General features: G+C 41.9%; 3 protein-coding genes across 4 annotated transcripts in view; 2 read left to right on the top strand and 1 right to left on the bottom strand.

Moving 5' to 3' along the window:
- Window positions 1–4950, top strand: part of MYLK3 (myosin light chain kinase 3) — a 62422-nt gene extending 57472 nt beyond the window's left edge. The window contains exons 11-13 of one of the 2 annotated variants that reach the window (XM_075995600.1): window positions 925–1077; window positions 2034–2166; window positions 3491–4950. In XM_075995600.1, coding sequence (XP_075851715.1) covers window positions 925–1077; window positions 2034–2166; window positions 3491–3550 — 346 coding nt within the window. In that variant the 3' untranslated portion in view covers window positions 3551–4950. The remainder of the gene's footprint in view (window positions 1–924; window positions 1078–2033; window positions 2167–3490) is intronic. The other variant, XM_075995599.1, reaches the window with a different exon arrangement.
- Window positions 4951–10307: 5357 nt separating this feature from the next.
- ORC6 (origin recognition complex subunit 6) lies at window positions 10308–17700 on the bottom strand. Its single transcript, XM_012773855.3, has 7 exons — window positions 17527–17700; window positions 16187–16316; window positions 14863–15026; window positions 14420–14509; window positions 13198–13310; window positions 12403–12471; window positions 10308–11488 (listed from the first exon to the last, which is right to left on the bottom strand). Exons 1-7 carry the CDS (start codon window positions 17589–17591, stop codon window positions 11361–11363), a joined length of 759 nt encoding a protein of 252 aa, XP_012629309.1. The 5' UTR covers window positions 17592–17700; the 3' UTR covers window positions 10308–11360.
- A 316-nt stretch (window positions 17701–18016) lies between these two features.
- The window catches only part of VPS35 (VPS35 retromer complex component), a 36091-nt gene continuing 34403 nt past the window's right edge, over window positions 18017–19704 (top strand). Inside the window, exon 1 of the mRNA XM_012773853.3 lies at window positions 18017–18160. Coding sequence (XP_012629307.1) covers window positions 18158–18160 — 3 coding nt within the window. The 5' untranslated portion in view covers window positions 18017–18157. The remainder of the gene's footprint in view (window positions 18161–19704) is intronic.

Here is a 19704-nt window from a genome sequence, read left to right as displayed (position 1 = left end):
ATGGGACACTGCTGCGTCACCCAGCCTCGTCACTTCTGACCTCGTGCTCCCTGCTGTCTTCTCGCCAACTGTGGACTTCCCTTGGCTACTTCCTTAGAGGCCACAAAGTCATGTTTTCTTCTCGTCATGCCACTGCTGCCCAGTGTCCCCGCCCCGTGTGTGCTGCACCGGGCTGGGTGTTGACAGCTCCGAGGCCAGCCCTCAGGCTGTCCTGCCTCCCTGCCTGCACTCTAGCAGGAGCCTAACAAAGCTAGTTTTCCTTTGGCCTGAGGCAGAGATAGATTTTTAAATGAGCCTAGTGGTTTCATAGACATGGAAAGCTATTTTTTTCTTTTCTTGAGACAGGGTCTTGCTCTGTCGCCCAGGCTGGAGTACAGTGGTGCTATCGCAGCTCACTGTAGCCTTGAACTCCTGGTGCAAGTGATCCTCCTGCCTCAGCTTCCCCAGGGACTATAGGCCTGTGCTGCCACACCTGGCTAATTTTTAAAAATTTTCTGTAGAGACAGGGTCTCCCTGTATTGCCCAGGCTGGTCTCAAACTCTTGGTCTCAAGCGATCCTTCCACTTTGGCCTACCAAAGTGCTGGGAGCCACCATGCCCGGCCTGGAAAGCTATTATTATTTTTAATTAAATGTATTTGTACTTGATAACTGAGCGTATTGACCCGGGACCCAGGGAATGAGGGGAAAAGAGGTGAGCATGACGGGATTTATTCCAGATGCTCTTCCTGCCTCCACATGCCAAGCCTGCTTTCCTCCTCTCAGCGAGCACAGCGGACTGCGGAGAGGTGGTGGTGCTCTCCTTTTGAACCCTCTCGGTTCTGGTTAGGGCCACTCGGACCTTGTAAGTTTTTCTCTGTCCTGTCGGTGTGTCGGCACATACGTCGGCATGGGGACACACTCATGGTCCCTTCTCTCCTCTGCAGACTCAGTGGCTTGTCCCCATTTCTAGGGGAAACAGATGCAGAGACCATGAATTTCATTGTGAACTGCAGCTGGGATTTCGACGCTGACACCTTTGAAGGGCTGTCCGAGGAGGCCAAGGACTTTGTTTCCAGGTTGCTGGTCAAAGAGAAGAGGTACCTTCACTGCTTCTCACCCATGACCCGTTCCAGTGGCAGCCCCTGGTCTGGGTGCTGGGCAGGACTGCTGCAGCTAAGGTCCTTTCTTCCCACAACTGGCTCTGTTCAGGATTTCTTTATCTGCTGCTGCTTTGGAACAATAAAGGGAGCAGAGAAAGGGACAAAGCAAACCAATTTAAAGCAAACAACTAGGACCATAAAATACAGTTTTAGAAAGGGGAGTATTTGCAAATTGATCCTATCTCCAAGTTATTATCACCTGTAATAGGATACGGTTGAAAAAAAGTTGAGATGTGCAGATGTTATTCTCAAGAATAAAAGACCCGAATACCTCATTTCTTATGGCGAAGGTCCACTTAGGCTCCAGCACCTATATCGAAGTCATGGGGTGAGCCACTGGGGTTTTCTGATACTCAGACATAAAGTGATAACTGGAAATAACCAAAGGTGGTGTATGAATAACCCAGAGGGAAGGCCCAACAGTCTGACCTCTAAGACAGCTCACATTTCCCTCACCTTCACTGTTTTGTTTCTTTCTGACTAAAAAGTTATGTGAGAAGAAAAACAATTTCTAGTTCAAATGAGCGAGTTGACTTTACACTCTGGAAGGAGACAGGAGCTTCTCCCAAGCCTCCTGTTCTTTTGCTGCTTAAGGGCAGCTCCAGGCGCTGTGTGCTTCCTGCTGCCCGCCTCAAAGCTGGCCCTGGGGAGGTGGCGATTAGTCACTGGGACATATGCCCTCCATAGAGCTCAGGTGACATTTTGCTGACGACTTTCTGGCATTGCTAAGGAGGGGAATTTTAGGCATGAGGAGTTTCCTCTTTGGTACATGGCCTGAATCTACCTAAATGATTAATCTTCCACTGACTCAGGCTTCCTACATGATCTAACAGGTTTTTGGATTAGAAAAGGCAATCCTGACTAAAAGTCTTGACTGCTGTTTGATTTCACAGCTGCAGAATGAGTGCCGCACAGTGCCTGAAACATGAGTGGCTGAATAATCTGCCTGCCAAGGCTTCAAGATCCAAAGTTGGTCTCAAATCCCAACTATTGCTGCAGAAATACATGGCTCAGAGAAAATGGAAGGTATTTTGTTTTTCTTTTAGTAAAGGCAGCATTTATCTTCTTAATCTGTTCTTTGAAAGAATTGTAGTTAAATCTTTACTTATATTTTGATTCTAAACAGAAAGATTATTTAGGGGGAAAAGTCTCTCTCGTGTCAAAAGCTGTTAACTTGATTTAGAAATACCACAGACCAAAAATAACTGACATAAAGTTACATTTGGTTTGTACTTAATATGGACTCTTGAAGTGACAAAATGAAGTTTAAGCATATGTTCTCAATGGCAATTGCAATGAAACTCCTAAACCAACTGCTTGTAGCATGAGGCCAGATTCCTTCACATTTCAGAAATGAGGGATGGGGCTGGGCGCGGTGGCCCACGCCTGTGATCCTAGCACTCTGGGAGGCCAAGGTGGGAGGATCACTTAAGGTCATGAGTTCGAAACCAGCCTGAGCAAGAGCGAGACTCCATCTCTACTAAAAATAGAAAGAAATTAATTGGCCAACTAATATATATAGAAAAATTAGCCGGGCATGGTGGTGCATGCCTGTAGTCCCAGCTACTCGGGAGGCTGAGGCAGGAGGATTGCTTGAGCCCAGGAGTTTGAGGTTGCTGTGAGCTAGGCTGACACCACAGTACTCTAGCCCGGGCAACAGAGTGAGACTCTGTCTCAAGAAAAAAAAAAAAAAAAAAAAAAAAGAAAAAAGAAAAAAAAAGAAATGAGGGATGGGAAAGCCCTATTAAGCTTTCAAAACTTTATAATGTTGTTTACAACAAAACTCTTTGGTACCGTGGATATAAAACCTATCTTCAAAGCAATTGTGATCCAGGAAAGTGGCTTTCTGACATTTTGCTATTGACTTGGATCCTCACTGAGGATCAAAAAACAAAAACGAAACACTATACCTAGGGAGCCAGTACACAGGTGCACATATGTACACGTGTACACATACACGGTACAGAAATCTTGAGACATTTGCTCTGAGTGTGATGCACTCTGATAGTTTCTATTCTATGTCATTTGGTTTCATTTTTAAAATGTGCTGACCACAACCCACCAATTTGACTTCATGACTCCTTGGTAGGTTGTGAACTGCAGTTTTAAAAACTGTTGTAGGGTGCTCCGTCGTTTATGTGAAAAGGGCAGAATAACCTATCTTGTCATTTGATACTTACTCCAAACATGCCTCTGAGTCATGTGACTGTTCTACTAAAATTATTCCCCTTTAGATTATCCATTTTAAACAAACCCAAGTGGCTAGACTCACTTAAATCCGTTTGTTGTTTCCTCTTAAAGACATTAGTCTAAAAATACACCTTTTCTTTTCTTCTCTCTTTGTCTCAAGAAACATTTCTACGTAGTGACTGCTGCCAACAGGTTAAGGAAATTTCCAACTTGTCCCTAATCTTCAGTTCTGCTGTTCCAATGGGCCCAGAAGTTATTGAAGCCAGTGGTGAAGTGAAGTGAAGAGATGACTCAAGATTTTAAATAATCTGCTTTTTATCTTATCAATTCCACTTATTTTGTCAAGAAAGGTTATGGCTGCTGCCTTTCTTGTGGATGAAAAATGGCTCTAAAGAAAGCATCCTAAGAACTATTTTCTGCCTTGTAAGATCACTAAGTTTGAAATGCTGTGTTTCCTTTCTTTTCAAGTAACCTACTTTTGGTGGTAAGTGTAGGCATGCTTTAGGTAGGTGGGAAAGCTCCTACTTTGCATGTGTCAAATTTATATTCTAAACTTACTCTGATTAAAGAGCTCTGTAGACTATTTCACAGGGGCATGCTACTCAGTATTATCTCCTCCAGTATAAGGAATTCCTAGGATTTTGATTTGCTTGGGTGTGAGCTGACATTTTACTACCCTACTCTGGTGTCAAGCAACATGGATCCACGACAGTGATCCTCCAACTTGTTTTAATGTATGCTCCCTTTTGAGAATCAATGTCATTGTTTGAAATTTCAAAATATATCAACTATCATGCTAAATCAGAGCAATGGTCATTTTGAATGTGCTTGTTAAATCTATACACACCTCAACCCTGTCTCCCAATTCTGCCCTGTCCTGAGCTCTCTTTCTTGGCTATGAATTTCTGTTTCTGGTCTTATAATCTGGAAAGCAATATGCAATATATGAGAGATAAGAATATAAGGGTGTTCAGCTTTCTGAGAGAGACACATCAATGATACTTCACGAGACAATAAAGGAAAATTGTTCTTCTGATACTTTATTAAGGATATACCACTTTTAATATTGTTATTCTTTAAATATACACTTTTTATATACATGTAAACCTGACTCTTGAACAACACGGTTTGAACTGCACAAATTTTCTTATACTCAGATTTTCTTCCACCTCTGTCATCCCTGAGACTGCAAGCCCAACCCCTCCCCCTCTTCCTCCTCAGCTTAACACGAAGACGATGAAAATGAAAACCTTTATGATGATCCATTGCCACTTAATGAATAGTTAATATATTTTCTCTTTCTTATGATTTCCTTAATAGCATTTTCTTTAGCTTACTTTATTGTAACAATACAGTATATAATGCATATAACATGCAAAATATGTGTTAATTGACTATGTTTTGGTAAGCCTTCTGGTCAACAGTAGGCTATTAGTAGTTAAATTTCGGGGGAGTCAAAAAATCATCCTTGGAGTTTCCACTGCACAGGTCGGCACTACCAACCCCGCGCCGTTCAAGAGTCACCTGTAAATGTCAGTGCTTCACTGCGTGCATTGCAGACTGGCCGCGCATCCATTCACTGAAATGACACTGTTCCCAGCATGGTGAGCGACACATTTATAAACTTCTATATGTGTATACTTAAACACTTAACCAATTTACAAAATGATTAAAAGGGGAACTTTATTACTAAAAATTACACAGGACATGGGTATGGAGAGGGGGGCTGAGGGGGAGCGGTTGTCTTGCTTCTGCAGTTCTCCAGTTATAAATGTCCTCTGGAATGCTAAGCCTTGGTAGGAAGCTAAGATTTTCAGTACCAGCATGGTTAGGTCGACCCCAGGTGGGCCAGTTAACGAATGAGTATCAGAAGAGATGGCTGCTGGAAACTGCCCTTTGATGAGACAGTAACAGTGATTTGGCAAAATGTTTTATTTTTTAAATGTCAGTTGTCTTTCTGAAAAAGGTTTTTTTGAGGGCAGCCTCCAGAAGGAGCTGGAGAGGACATTCTGCGGTTCTGTACGGCATGACGGCTCTTACCATCTTTGGGGCTTAAGATTCTTTGGGGAATGCTGTGAATCTTCTCCCCAGAAAAAGGTAGTTAATTACCTTGATCTAGAGCAGCACTGCCTGACAGAAATAGAATGAGAACCATATACATAATTTAAAAATTCTAGTAGCTCCTCTAAAAACAACCCATTGAAATTAATTTTAATAATTTATTCAATTTAATATAAAATTATTTCAATATGTAATCAATATAAAACTATAGAGATATTTTATATTCTTTTTTCATACTGAGTCTCCAAAATCTGGCATATATTTTACACTTAAAATACATGCTGAGATTGGGCATGGTTGCTCAAGCCTGTGATCCCAGTACTTTGGGAGGCTGAGGTGGGAGGATTACTTGAGGCCAGGAGTTTGAGACCAGCCTGGGCAATGTAGCGAGACCCCACTTCTAAAAAGAAACAATTAGCTGGGTGTGGAGGATCGGAGGAGCTCAACCATTTGGGGTTAGAGTGAGCTATGATTGTGCCACTGCATTCCAGCCTGGACAACAGAGTGAAACCCTGTTTCTAAAAAAAAATAACAATTCAGATGCTAGGTTTTCATTGACCATACTACTTAATCTGTATTTAGAGTTTATAAAATTTACTGCTGAAAAATATACTTACATATTCAAGTTGTTTGAAACATACTTAAAAATTTTCCAATAATTGGAGTATCCACTTTTACATTGATTAAAATTAAATAAAATTAGAAATTCAATCCTGCAGTTGCATTAGCCACATTTTAAATGCTGTGGTTAGTGGCATCTATCTTTGACAGGACAGATCTAGAGAGAATTCTGTATCTATCAAATTTTAATTAATTTTTCCTCTATGCTATTATTCTTTACATAGAGAAACAATTTCTCTCCAAAGTCCCTTTGAAGGATATATGTAGGCCAAGCCCACACAAGTGAGAGGGAATGTGGATTTCAGCCTCCCTGAACCTAAATTCGAGAGAGCTTTTGCAAAGCTTGAATTTTCTGAATATTTTTAGTACTTTACTTTGCTGGTGTGTACATAGCTCAAAAATTTTTAGATGGCAGCTGTATTGGTATCACTTTTCCATTTGAATAAACAGCCACTGGAAACTGCTGGGCAGAGAAACTTGAAAAGGTATCTGCCTCCGGCTTTTTTCACCTATCAGATTGGTGAAGAGTTGGTGAGGGTGTGGGGAAATGCCATTCTCCCACTTTTGATAGATATGTATCCAAATAAAACTCATGCTCAGGGTGGGCACGGTGGCTCACGCCTGTAATCCTAGCTCTCTGGGAGGCTGAGGCGGGCGGATTGCTCGAGGTCAGGAGTTTAAAACCAGCCTGAGAAAGAGCGAGACCCCGTCTCTACTAAAAAGAGAAAGAAATTAATTGGCCAACTAAAAATATATACAAAAAATTACCCGGGCATGGTGGTGCATGCCTATAGTCCCAGCTGCTTGGGAGGCTGAGGCAGGAGGATCGCTTGAGTCCAGGAGTTGGAGGTTGCTGTGAGCTAGGCTGACATCATGGCACTCTAGCTCAGGCAACAGAGTGAGACTCTGTCTCAAAAACAACAACAAAAAACCCCGGAGGGGGGGAAATGGGCATTTATTGAAACCTTAAAATCTGTACCCCCATAATATGCCAAAATAAAGAAAAAAAAAACCCCAAAAAACAAAGAATAAGTCACAAACAGTACTTATATTTATTCTCATATTGTAATATACAAGACTCAAAATTTCCAGATTTATCAGAATCACATCTTAATAGTGTAATTTAAAAGTGAATATACTTAATTAAGTCAAAATGGATCAAACATAAATGTTAGAACTAAAACAATAAAACTCTTAGGCAAAAACAGGGAAAACTTCATGACATTGGATTTGGCAATGATTTCTTGAACATAACAGCAAAGCACAGGCAATGAAAGTAAAAACATAAATTAGACTACATCAAAATTAAAAACTTCTGTGCATTAAAGGAGAAAAGGCAACTTAATGGGAGAAAATACTTGCTGATCATATATCTGATCAGGATTAGGACATAGACGATATAAAAAAACTCCAGAAATTCAAACAATTTTTATTGTTTTTTAATAACCTGATTCAGAATGGGGCAAAGGACTTAAATAGACTTTTACCCAAAGAAAATATACAAACAGCTAATAAGCACATGAAAAGATGCTCCACATCTTTCCCCTAATCATTAGGGAAATGCAAATCAAAACCACAAGGAGATAACATCTCACACCCATTAGGATGGCTACCATGGAAAAAAGGAAAAGAAAAAGCCTTGGAAAATAACAAGTTTTTTAGCAAGGATGTGGAGAAACTGGAACACTTGTGCAATATTGGTGGGACTATAATATGGTGCAGCTACCACAGACAGTATGGTAGCTTCTCAAAAACTTAGAATTACTATTTGGCCCAGCAATCCCACTTCTGGGTATACACGCAAAAGAACTGAAAGCAGCGTCCTCAAGAGATTTGTACACTCATGTCCATACCAACATTACTCAAAATAGCCAAGAGAAGCAACACAAGTGTCCCATTGACCAACGAATAAACAAAATGTGGTATATACAAGTGAATATTCAGCCTTGAAAAGGAAGGAAAGTCTGACATATGCTACATAGATGAAACTTGAGGACTTTATGTTGAGTGAGATAAGCCAGTCACAAAGACAAATACTGTTTGATTCCACTTATCAAATTCAGAAGCACTTAGTCAAATTCAGAAGGTAGAATGATAGTTGCCAGGGAGTAAGGAGGAGGCATGGGGAGTTGTTTAATGGGCAGTCAGTTTTGCAAGATGAAAAAATTGTGGAGATTGGTCGCAAAACAGTGACTGTACACTACTGAGCTGTATACTTAAAAAGATTGAGATGATAAATTTTGTCATGTATATTTTACAATTAAAAATATTAAATGTACTTAATTTTACATGATGAGTACGTTGCTTTTGACTCAAAGCTAGACATCTAAATCTTGTCAACAAATAAATTATACACCTTCTTCAAATAAATGATCACTTATCCATTTTAGACCAAAGTAACAAAAGCTACTACTTAATGAATGCCTTCTAAGTGCTATACACTTTATAATATAATATGACCTTTAAATTTCACAAGACAGATTTTTTATTTTTATTTATATTTATTTATTCTTTATGTATTGTTATTTTTGATTGATTGACAGGGCCTTGCTGTGTTGCCCAGGTACAGTGTACTGGCTATTAACAGGTGCAATCAGCTCACTGCTGCCTCAAACTACTAGGCTCAAGTGATCCTCCTGCCTTAGCCTCCAGAGTAGCTGGGCCTAGAGTCATGTGCCATGGCACCTGGCTTTTTTATTTTACAAATGAGAAAACAGAGGTTCAGTAAGGTTTTGAGCTTTTTTTAAAGGGAGAAGTGGCAAAGCCAGAATTTCAGTCCTCTGTGTGTGGTTCCAAAGGTGATGATCAAGCCCCAATACCCACAGACTTTGCCAGACATTATGCTTATGTTGGGAACATTTCATTGTAGTATTTCTTTAGTCTGAGTCTGCTAAATTTCTACAATCAAAAAGCGCAAAGGGCGGGCACGGTGGCTCATGCCTGTAATCCTAGCACTCTGGGAGGCTGAGGCGGGAGGATTGCTCAAGGTCAGGAGTTCGAAGCCAGCCTGAGCAAGAGCAAGACCCCCATCTCTACTATAAATACAAAGAAATTAATTGGCCAACTAAAAATATATACAAAAAATTAGCCGGGCATGGTGGCGCATGCCTGTAGTCCCAGCTACTTGGGAGGCTGAGGCAGAAGGATTGCTTGAACCCAGGAGTTTGAGGTTGCTGTGAGCCAGGCTGACACCATGGCACTCTAGCCCGGGCAACAGAGTGAGAGTCTGTCTCAAAAAAAGAAAAAGCGCAAAGAAGAAAAATCACCTTTAATCATTCTAGGTCTGTGCAATAGGTATTATCCCTTACTCCTAGCAGATAAAAGGCAATCACTATTATTATTGATGCCATTCCGATTACATTTTTAAAAACTTAGATGTAATCACTTCATCATGGAAATTTTTTTTTTTTGAGACAGAGTCTCACTTTGTTGCCCAGGCTAGAGTGAGTGCCGTGGCATCAGCCTGGCTCACAGCAACCTCAATCTCCGGGTCTCAGCGATCCTCCTGCCTCAGCCTCCTGAGTAGCTGGGACTACAGGCATGCGCCACCATGCCCGGCTAATTTTTTGTATATATGTATTTTTTAGTTGGTCAATTAATTTATTTCTATTTTTGGTAGAGACGGGGTCTTGCTCAGGCTAGTTTCGAACTGACCTTGAGCAATCCGCCTGCCTCGGCCTCCCAAAGTGTCAGGATTACAGGCGTGAGCCACCGTGCCTGGCCATCATGGAAATATTTAATAAGATCATGTATTCTTAATTTTACTGAAAATTATGTTTGGCATGATTCCCTTAGCAACTTCTTACCTTCATAAAGGTCCTTTCCCATGGTTTTTTTTTTTTTTGAGACAGAGTCTCACTTTGTTGTCCAGGCTAGAGTGAGTGCCATGGCCTCAGCCTAGCTCACAGCAACCTCAAACTCCTGGGCTCAAGCAATCCTGCTGCCTCAGCCTCTGGAGTGGCTGGGACTACAGGCATGCGCCACCATGCCCGGCTAATTTTTTCTTTATTTATTAGTTGGCCATTTAATTTCTTTCTATTTATAGTAGAGACGGGGTCTCGTTCTTGCTCAGGCTGGTTTCGAACTTCTGACCTTTAGCAATCTGCCCGCCTCGGCCTCCCAGAGGGCTAGGATTCCACCGCACCCGGCCTCCATGGTTTTAAAATAAGCAGTATTTACACTAAAGTCACATTTTCCAGTATGTAGGTATAATGGAAAATAAACCTTGATGTATTGCTTAATTTTAGAATAAGGTGCTAATGCTTTATGTGAGATTTTCTCTACATTCTAATATTTACTAAATATTTTTTTTTTTTTTTTTTGAGACAGAGTCTCACTTTGTTGCCCGGGCTAGAGTGAGTGCCGTGGCGTCAGCCTAGCTCACAGCAACCTCAAACTCCTGGGCTCGAGTGATCCTTCTGCCTCAGCCTCCCGGGTAGCTGGGACTACAGGCATGCGCCACCATGCCCGGCTAATTTTTATATATATATATCAGTTGGCCAATTAATTTCTTTCTATTTATAGTAGAGACGGGGTCTCGCTCAGGCTGGTTTTGAACTCCTGACCTTGAGCAATCCGCCCGCCTCGGCCTCCCAAGAGCTAGGATTACAGGCGTGAGCCACAGCGCCCGGCCTTACTAAATATTGATAGCAGGTACTGTGCTAAATGGTTTCCACGTATTGGCTCAGACACTCCTTCGAATTATACTATGAGGTAGTACCATTTTTATTCTTACTTTATAGATGAGGAATAAAGAAGCTAATTAATTTGCTCAAGGTTTCACAGGTGGTAAGTGGCTGAGCAGGGTTTTAAACCCAGGAAGTCTGATTCAAGTTTGTGCTCTGTTGAGCAGTGTGCCTCTTTTCCTGCTAGAGTAGACATAGCTTTTAGCATAACAAGGATTTCCCCAATCTGATAAGTGCAATTTGAATGCATATAAAAATAACATTTATTAACTTAGGCTGTATAACATATTGATTTAGTCAAACCAAAAAACTTAACACAAAAACTTAAGTAAATCTGTAAGGTTCCATTTAGCCTGAATTTTATGTTCTGGATAGGACAGGAGACTGCCGTTCACTCAACACAAAACAAAGCAAAATGGCTCCGATTCCATTTCTGTAGGAGCACATAAGGCTATTCCAGTCAGGCACTGTAGTTGATCTAATGTTGCCCACATCAGGGCCAGCCTGCCCAGAACTTAGCCCCAGTGCTGCTTTCTTTGTTATGAAGGCAACAGTCTTAGGATCCTTGTTATAAAAGTTCAAACAAAATTCCAAAGCGCTCAAATCTTCCTGGAGGTGGCACTGTACTTTAGTTTGCATCACATGCCAGACTGGAAGCTGAAATCACTCTGCTGTAGCCTTTTGAACATTAGCAGCATTTTCCAAAATTTTTCTTTTCCATTCTTCATAATCCTGTGTCAGATCTTCATCTTTCTGCAGTTTATGTGGCATCTCTATTACTTCCTCTATTTCTATTAGAGAAAATTATCAAACATAATTTCAAAATTCTTATGTTTAGTAACAAAATAAGAAAAAAGCAAACTTGTTTAAAGTATCTACTTTAATTAATGTAATAGGAAATAAAATACTGAAATGAAATGCAGAAACAGCAGCTATCACTTTTTTTGAAGAGATGGGGTCTTGCTATGTTCCTCAGGCTAGACATGAACTCCTGGGCTTAAGCAATCCTCCCACCTCGGTTTCGCAAGTAGCTACTGTGTTTCCTTGAAAATGAGACAGGTTCTTATATTTATTTTTCCTCAAGAAGACACCCTAAGGGCTTATTTTCAGGGGATGTGTTATTTTTTTCAAGTACGGTACAACAATCTACATTTATTCATATAGTTAAGTCGTCTTCTTCTGGAACATCATCATAACTCTCCAAACCCCGAATTCCATCCTGAATTTCTTGTGACTCTATTTCCTTTAGAACCATTGGCCCTATTCTCTCGTGTTGAGTAAGAGAGCTCTCATGGGGCAGATAAGAAAGGCTGCTCGTCTTCTTTACCGCTCTGTGACAAAATGCACGGGTTGTGCAGATATGCTGAGCTGCCACTCCCATCACTAGGTCTTATTTTCAGGGTAGGACCTACATTGTGCAAATGCTTAGAAATCCTGCTAGGGCTTATTTTATGGGTAGGTCTTATTTTCGGGGAAACACGGTAGGACTACAAGCTTATGCCACCGCACCCAGCTAAACTATCACCTTTTTCTCTTCCTTATATTCCAAGCATTCCAAGACTTCCAATAGCTAACATTTATCAAGCACTTATCGCATGTTTTGTAGGCAGTGAACCAAGCACTTTAATAGTATTATCTCATTTAACCCTCACCGGACTCCATAATGCACTAATTACAATGTCAGTTCAGAGTTAGTAAAACTTACCCTTTGCTGGGGGTTCAATCACTGTCTTCTTTTTTTTTCGTGGTGGAGTAGCTGAATCACTAGGTTCTCCTTTAAGGAAAAAAGTATTATCAAGGTTAATTTCTCCCATTCTCAATTTCAGTATTTGGGCATATTTTGGATCACAAATAAAAATTAGAACCTTGACTGACAAAATATGAGGATAAGTAGAAGGCAAAAGATTTTGGCCTTCTCTTTTTTTTGGCCTCTCTGGTCAGACTTGAGAATCACTTCTATTTTAGCTTATGTTCACTTAACACTGGAACATGTTAATAAAGAATTTATTTTCCAGGCACAGATTAATGGAATCATAGGTCTTAAAAAAGTTATTAGATATATTCTCCAGCAAACTGGTATTAACTGAGTAGCACCTAAGTGGACACATAGGTGCTACAGTAATAGGGTATTGGGCAGGTGGGAGGGGGGCGGGTATATACATACATAGTGAGTGAGATGTGCACCATCTGGGGGATGGTCATGATGGAGACTCAGACTTTTGGGGGGAGGGGCGGAAATGGGCATTTATTGAAACCTTAAAATCTGTACCCCCATAATATGCCAAAATAAAAAAAAAATTAAAAAAAAAAAAAAAAAGTTATTAAGTTATTTTACTTGAAAAAAATTAATATTAAACCCAATTTTCTCACTAAAAACATATCTGGTCCACATGTAATATAGAATTTAGGAAGCAGCCAGTTTGTAAGTTTAAAAATATTTGACTTTTACCAGCAAGTCTACATTTTAAAATGACATATTCTTGAACTACAGAATACTCACTGTTAATCTGCTGTCCAATCTTCTCTAATTGTTTATACAGTCGATCGAATATGGCTTTTTTAACACCAGATGTGGCTACCATTTTGTTTTTATCCACTTTCAGCTTTAGAATCCTATGAAAGAATTTCATAAGTTGCTTTGCTCAAGACCAATAGTTTTCCTCTCTGGCCAACCAGATCATCAACTTATTTCCTGTTTGCCCATGCTTTAGTAAGAACCCCCAACTGTCTAGTTTTTCCCTTATTCCAAACATGCCATTAACTATAACCAAGTAAATTTGCCTTTTAAAGCTTTTTTTTTTTTATTGGACTGAGTTAAAATGCACATGGAATTTGTTTTGTAACAAAAGGGGCACATAAAAGACATTTGCTGTAGTGCTTTTATACACTCTTTTTAGTAAATTTCAGATGTTATTAATTTGCTGAATGACAATCATAGCATTTTTTAAAAAGTGTTCAACTCATTTTAATCCATGATACTCCCCACCCCATCCTGAAAAAAAAACAAACAAAATACCCTACTAGTAACAAAGCACCGCTAATAAAAAACAGAAAACAAACTTTTTATTCAGGAAAGCAGACCTTCTCAAATCTTTCTTTACTCAGTGTAGTATGGTTTCAAAAGTGGGATTATTTGACTATTCTGTTTTCTACAATAACAGCCACACTCCCTCTTCATACACACATACCTTTGTTGAATTAAAGGGACATTTTCTACAAATGTCATTAATCACTCCTGGGTATGTAGCTAATAAAGTCAAGCATACCAAAATTAGGCTAGGTAGTGAGAAACCTATTATTTAAGGGCCAACTACATTTTGTTTTCTAAGGAGTTTTCCAGCAAGATAAAATAAGACAACTTTAGATAAAGACATCAACAATTGCAACAGAGCAAGACTCTGTCTCAAAAAAAAAAAAAAAAAAAACCCAGGAGATCACACATGAACACTGTTTCAATGACAGATTTCATCACTTACATAAAAGGCAGACTCTGAGATCAGAATACCAGTTTATGCCACTTGGCAAGTGGATTTCTGGCATCACCAGTACCAAGTTGTCAACTACATTATGGGATAAATGGGGAACTTGGCCACTATTACCAATGTTATATATAGAGGAAAATATGCTCTGAGTTGAAATCAACTAAATTATAAGTATTCTTTGAAAATGAAAAATGCACCTATTAGTTGGGAACTTTTCTGAATGGTAAAAGGAACACTTACTTGCATGCTGAAAGTAGTGCAGCGGTGGTGAAAAGTGGTCTGGATAAGTCAAGATCTACTTGCTGTGTCTGGGGAAGACTGGACTCATAGCTAAGGGGGAACAGTGTTTGCAGCATTCTTTGTTAGAAAATATTTCAAAAGGGACTGAAGATGTAAATCAGAACTTACAACATTTTAAAAACACATGAGATGTGCTGTGTTACTTTGGCATATTAGTTATTTTTTTTTTTTTTTTTTTTTTTTTTTTAAGACTAGTCAAGTGCAGTAGTGAGGAGGGGGGAAAGTAGTAGAACAAGGAGTTCAATCTGTAACTGACTGTGAACAATCACGTGAGATAACTCACTACCTTCGGACCAGCCTAAAGACTGAAAATCAGAATATAATACTGGGTGATTTTGCTTTATCAGTATAAATTTTCAATTAAGGTTCTTTATGCCCCATACCTTTGCAGTAACTTTGAAGCCATGTTCACTGCTTCTGTACAGCTAAACTGTATGGCTAGGTCTCTTATTCCAATATTTGAATCCAGGCCCAGTAAACACTCAAAAGATTTAAGACAGCTGTGATATGTCTTCTTGTTCAAACCAGAAAGTTTAATTAAATAAGCCTTTGAAAGGAAACACACACACATCGTAAAAATCATAAGTTCTATATATTGGTACCCTTAAACACTTGTTTAATAAGTGGTATCAAGTTTTCAAAATTAATCAGTTCTGTGGCAAGTCAGTCTACCTAAAGGTTTAGCTTCATTTAGTCAAAAAATAGTAATCATGTCAGCCAGAGTAAGTACTGCTTTCAAAGAGCTCATATTATATAAAGGCAGTCATGCATATATCCAGATAATTTAAAATTATTACATAGTATTAATGTAACCAAGCTATGAGTAAAAAATGGTAGGAGACACCTACTTATATGGGTACTTGTATTTCAAGAAAGGTGCCAATGTGCAATTTATTAAGAAAATGAAGGGAAAAGTAGTGGGAATGGGGAGGGGAGGGTATGTGTGTGGAGTAGGGAAAGGGAGAGTCAAGGAAACTTCAGAAAGGATATAACTCATAAGACAAATATGGAGCTTGCCAGAAAAGCACTACAGGAAAAAAAAGGTAATGTATTTATAAAGCTGCTAGTGACTAAAGTACACAGTCTGTTAAGTGAATTCTGCAGTTTGAGGTCAGGGGTCAACATAGGCTGGAGAGTTTGATGATAATGGCAAGCCAACACAGCATTGTTTCTAATACTACCATTTCATGAGTGTATTGCTATGACATAGATACTGTGTTAAGTGTGTTACATACAATATATTGTATAATCTTCCAAAAGTCCAGTGAAATGGGTATTTTTATCCCCAGTTTATGGATGAGGAAACTGGAGGTTTAGAACTAGTAAATAGTGTTGAGATTTGATCCCAACATGTGACTCTTCCTGATTCCAAAGCTTGTTCTCCCAATCACTGTGATAATGGAAGAAAAACATAGGTTTTAAAGTATGTGCTTTAGAAAGATTATGTTAGCAGTAGCGTAGAAGATGAACTCTAGTAAAGAAAGACGTGGTCAGAGAAACCAGATAGTGAAGAGTAAAGAAAATATTGCAAAAATCTTTTTTTCCAACCCAACAAAATGATTCTAAAGTCTATCCAGAATAACATATGAGAATAGCCAGGAAAATTCTAAAACAAGAGTTTTGACTGGGGTCTAGTCCAACCAAAAATTTAAATGTAATGGTTAACTAATGTTATAATAGATTACTCATTCAGTGGGACCTACTTACCCTGTCCAAGGGGCACTTCATAGAGGAGGCGGCAAGGTCCAGGCACATGACTGCACTGCTGGTTTCTGTAGTGTGTGCAGACAGGCCAATACACTTCACCTGAGACAGTCGTAAGTACTCCTCTGCTTTCCTAGTTTAAAGGGCAAAGTGTTCACTAAAACTTTCATTCAGAAGTTTGCCCAATACTTTGGTAAACAATGAATACAGCCTGGTGGAGTTGATACTGTGCCTAACTACTGTGCAAGTTTATTTGGGTCTGGGAATGAAGCTCACATTCTTTGGGGAGGGGAAGCTCTAAAAGACAGAACCAGCACCCTGACTCCAGACATCACTGTGCTCAAGTGTTTTCAGGCAAAAGTTCCAGGGGGGGAAAAATCCCTTCTTTGCTCCTTCCATTACTGGAACAAACATGAACTATCAGAGGCAGGCAGGTTAGACTAGGGTTCCCCACCCCAAACTTCTTTTAAAGCAGTGGTTCTCAAACTTTACTGTACAGGACAATCACCAGCTAGTGAAAACAGATTGCCATGTCCCGTCCCCAGTTTCTGGACAGTAGGCGTGGGATGGGGCCCAGGAATTTCTAACAAGTACCAAGACACTGCTGCTGCTGGTCCAGGAAGTACACGTTGAGAACCGCTGTTCTAAATGATTACAGTCCTGGAGGTCCGTCTGCAAATCTTTAAAGACGTGTTCTTTTCCTTCCCTTCCCTCACCTAACTGACTGCTGAGGCACTGAGCCTGGTCCCGCTCTCCACCCGTTAACCACAATGGCTTTACCTTGAACCGCCATGATCAAGGCTCTACCTTGATCATGCAAAGATCCTCCCCATCTAAAGGCCTCTGCACAGGCTGTAGTCTCTGCTCGCACCACTCTCACATCTTCCCTCGCCTGGCACCTTGTATCACCTCCTCTGAGCCCTTTTCTGAATTTTTGTGAAAGGCAGCTGCCAGGCCAGGCCGCGCCCCGCCCAGCCTCCCAGTCGCCCCGGCACGTCACCCTGTGGAACGTTCTTCACGGTTCTCGCCATCACACACCGTGGCCTCTGCAGGGCCCTCATTGAAAGTCCACGGAACGACGGACGTTCCCCCCGACTTGTTCCTTTTCCTACCTACCACTTGCGCTAGCTCCCCCCGAGCCGGCAGTGCCCAGGGCCGTCTACGATCGCTCCTCCACGCCCTCTCACGGAAACCCACTGCCGGGAAGTTTTCCTTAGAGAAGGGCCTACACGTCGCGCGGCCCAGGAGCTCCCTGGAGCTCCTGCACCGCCCGTTGCCCGGGAAAGGCTCAGGCCTCGTCGGAGGGCCAGGGTCGCGGGGCAGGCGTGGGTGCCCGGACTCACCTCAGCACGCCAGGCTCCGCGAGGCCCAGGCGCGGGGCCAGGTGCCCGATCAGCCCGGACCCCATAGCGGACACGCTAACGACCCGGGGTTGGCCGGGGCGAGGCGAAATGCGCGCGCAGACTCAGCGCCGTCCAGTGAGAGCCAGCTCCCAACCCTGGTGCATCTGTATTGGTTGGACCAAAATGTTAAGACCGTTTTACAAGCCAATCCTGGTCTTGATTTTGCGCATGCGCACCGTGAGTGCATTTTCCAAGGCGGATACAGTGAACGTAAACCGGCGGTTTCCTCTCTGATTCCTTCCTTCTTGACAAACTCATCACACAGCGTCTTTCCCTCCTGCTGTCTCCAGCCTGACGCCGAACGATCCCCACTACTCCGCTCCGCCCCGCCCCCGCCACTCTAACACACTGTGGAGAGATTGGTTAGTTCCCAGGTCCGTCAGTCTAGCGTGAAGTGTCAAGGGCCAATAAACACGCGAGACTTGCGTTCCTAGAAGTAGGCCAATCGAGGAGCCGGCTGCAGGGCCTGAAGGCGGGGCTATAGGGGGCGGGGCTTGGGGGAAGCGTCACATGACCGCGGGAGGCTCCTCGCTGGGTGGGTGCTGATTGCTGCAGGCTCTGGGGAGTCGCCATGGTGAGTGATGAGGGGGCGGTGGGCCCCGGCGGACCCTTGCATACCCTGCTCTCTCTCGCCGCCCTGGAGCCCTTCGGGCGGAGTAGAGGCCGTGCAGCCTGATTGGGGCTAACACCAGCCCGGCTTGGCTTGTGAGGTGGGGGACAGGCCGAGAAGGCCGCAGGCGGCTGAGCCGGGCGGCAGTGGGCGGTGGCTCCTGGCTGCAGCCGTTTGTCTCAGGTGGAGTGGCCTCTCTGTAGGGGTGACTCGGTCTGTAGGCTCTGGAAGTCCCTGCAGGTCTGTATCCACCTCTCATGGAATCAGCCACCTCCCTGCCATGAGGGGAGCCCGAGCCCTAGATCTGATCATCTGGCCGGGTTAGGGGAATGCCAAGGGCCTGCGGCTTCGTGGTGGCGCCGGGATCCTTCCAGATGTTGGGTTAACACTTTTGTGCCTAGTTGTGTTGGGCCGGCCCCACGCCCTGCTGGAGGGTCGCTATGGTTTCCTGGCCTTTCTTGGCGTCACAGTTCCCTTCGGCTGCAGTGTTTGTCAGAGAATTCTAGGCACCTGCTTACGTGAATTTCCTGGAAGGAGTCGTACTGTCTTCTACTAATCCTGACAGTCGAAAAGGAGACTGATTGTTCTTTAGTGTTTGTTCATTGGGCACCCTGGTTCTCTTGTCCCATTGATGAAATCCAAGTATTTTACTTGGTGGAAGTAATCATTTTCCTTAGGTTCTCTCCATAATGGCAGCAAATCGTGGTTTGGCTTTTGGCCGCTAAACTTGAACTTCCTCAAAATGTGAACCCTTGTCTCTAGTCCCCACAGAGGCAAGTTATCACTTGCACTTTATTAGCATTTGACATAGTCTGCTTGTATGAATAATGTTTTTAATGTTGGTGTGCTGTGTGTCAGTTGTAACTGTCTTATTCACTCTATTGTAGACAGGCTTCTGTAAACCCGTAGGCATGGAAACAGATTTCACTTTAAATGTGTTACTGTCAGAAAATATTAACTGTTTGACTTACACTACTTTCATATAATTTATGGTCATACAAGGTAATTTTGCTAATTTCTCAGAATTTTTGCAATTGGGAATTGATAAAAGACTGATAAGATCTGACTTTAGGATTTGTCTATTTCTCAACATTTATGGATTGACATTTATAGTGATTTTTTTTTTTTTTTTTTTGAGACAGAGTCTCGCTTTGTTGTCCAGGGTGAGTGCCGTGGCGTCAGCCTAGCTCACAGCAACCTCAAACTCCTGGGCTTGAGTGATCCTTCTGCCTCAGCCTCCCAAGTAGCTGGGACTACAGGCATGCGCCACCATGCCCGGCTAATTTTTTATATATATATCAGTTGGCCAATTAATTTCTTTCTATTTATAGTAGAGACGGGGTCTCGCTCTTGCTCAGGCTGGTTTTGAACTCCTGACCTTGAGCAATCCGCCCGCCTCGGCCTCCCAAGAGCTAGGATTACAGGCGTGAGCCACAGCGCCCGGCCTATAGTGATTTTTAATGGAAAACACTTGAGAGTTTACCATACACCTCAGTCCTTTGCTAGGT

Source organism: Microcebus murinus, chromosome 20, assembly GCF_040939455.1.
Source record: "Microcebus murinus isolate Inina chromosome 20, M.murinus_Inina_mat1.0, whole genome shotgun sequence".
Taxonomy (NCBI): domain Eukaryota; kingdom Metazoa; phylum Chordata; class Mammalia; order Primates; family Cheirogaleidae; genus Microcebus; species Microcebus murinus.
Note: the sequence above shows the minus strand (reverse complement) of the source record. Positions and strands in the feature narration are given on the sequence as shown.

What these genes read in the sequence shown, in the direction of transcription:
- ORC6 (XM_012773855.3), bottom strand. Translation starts at nt 17,591, where the DNA reads ATGGGGTCCGGGCTGATCGGGCACCTGGCCCCGCGCCTGGGCCTCGCG. An exon ending in TGAAGTGCCCCTTGGACAGG is followed by an intron (nt 15,027 to 16,186) that starts GTAAGTAGGTCC and finishes TTCCTTTCAAAG; the next exon opens with GCTTATTTAATTAAACTTTC. An exon ending in GCACTACTTTCAGCATGCAA is followed by an intron (nt 13,311 to 14,419) that starts GTAAGTGTTCCT and finishes ATTCTTTCATAG; the next exon opens with GATTCTAAAGCTGAAAGTGG.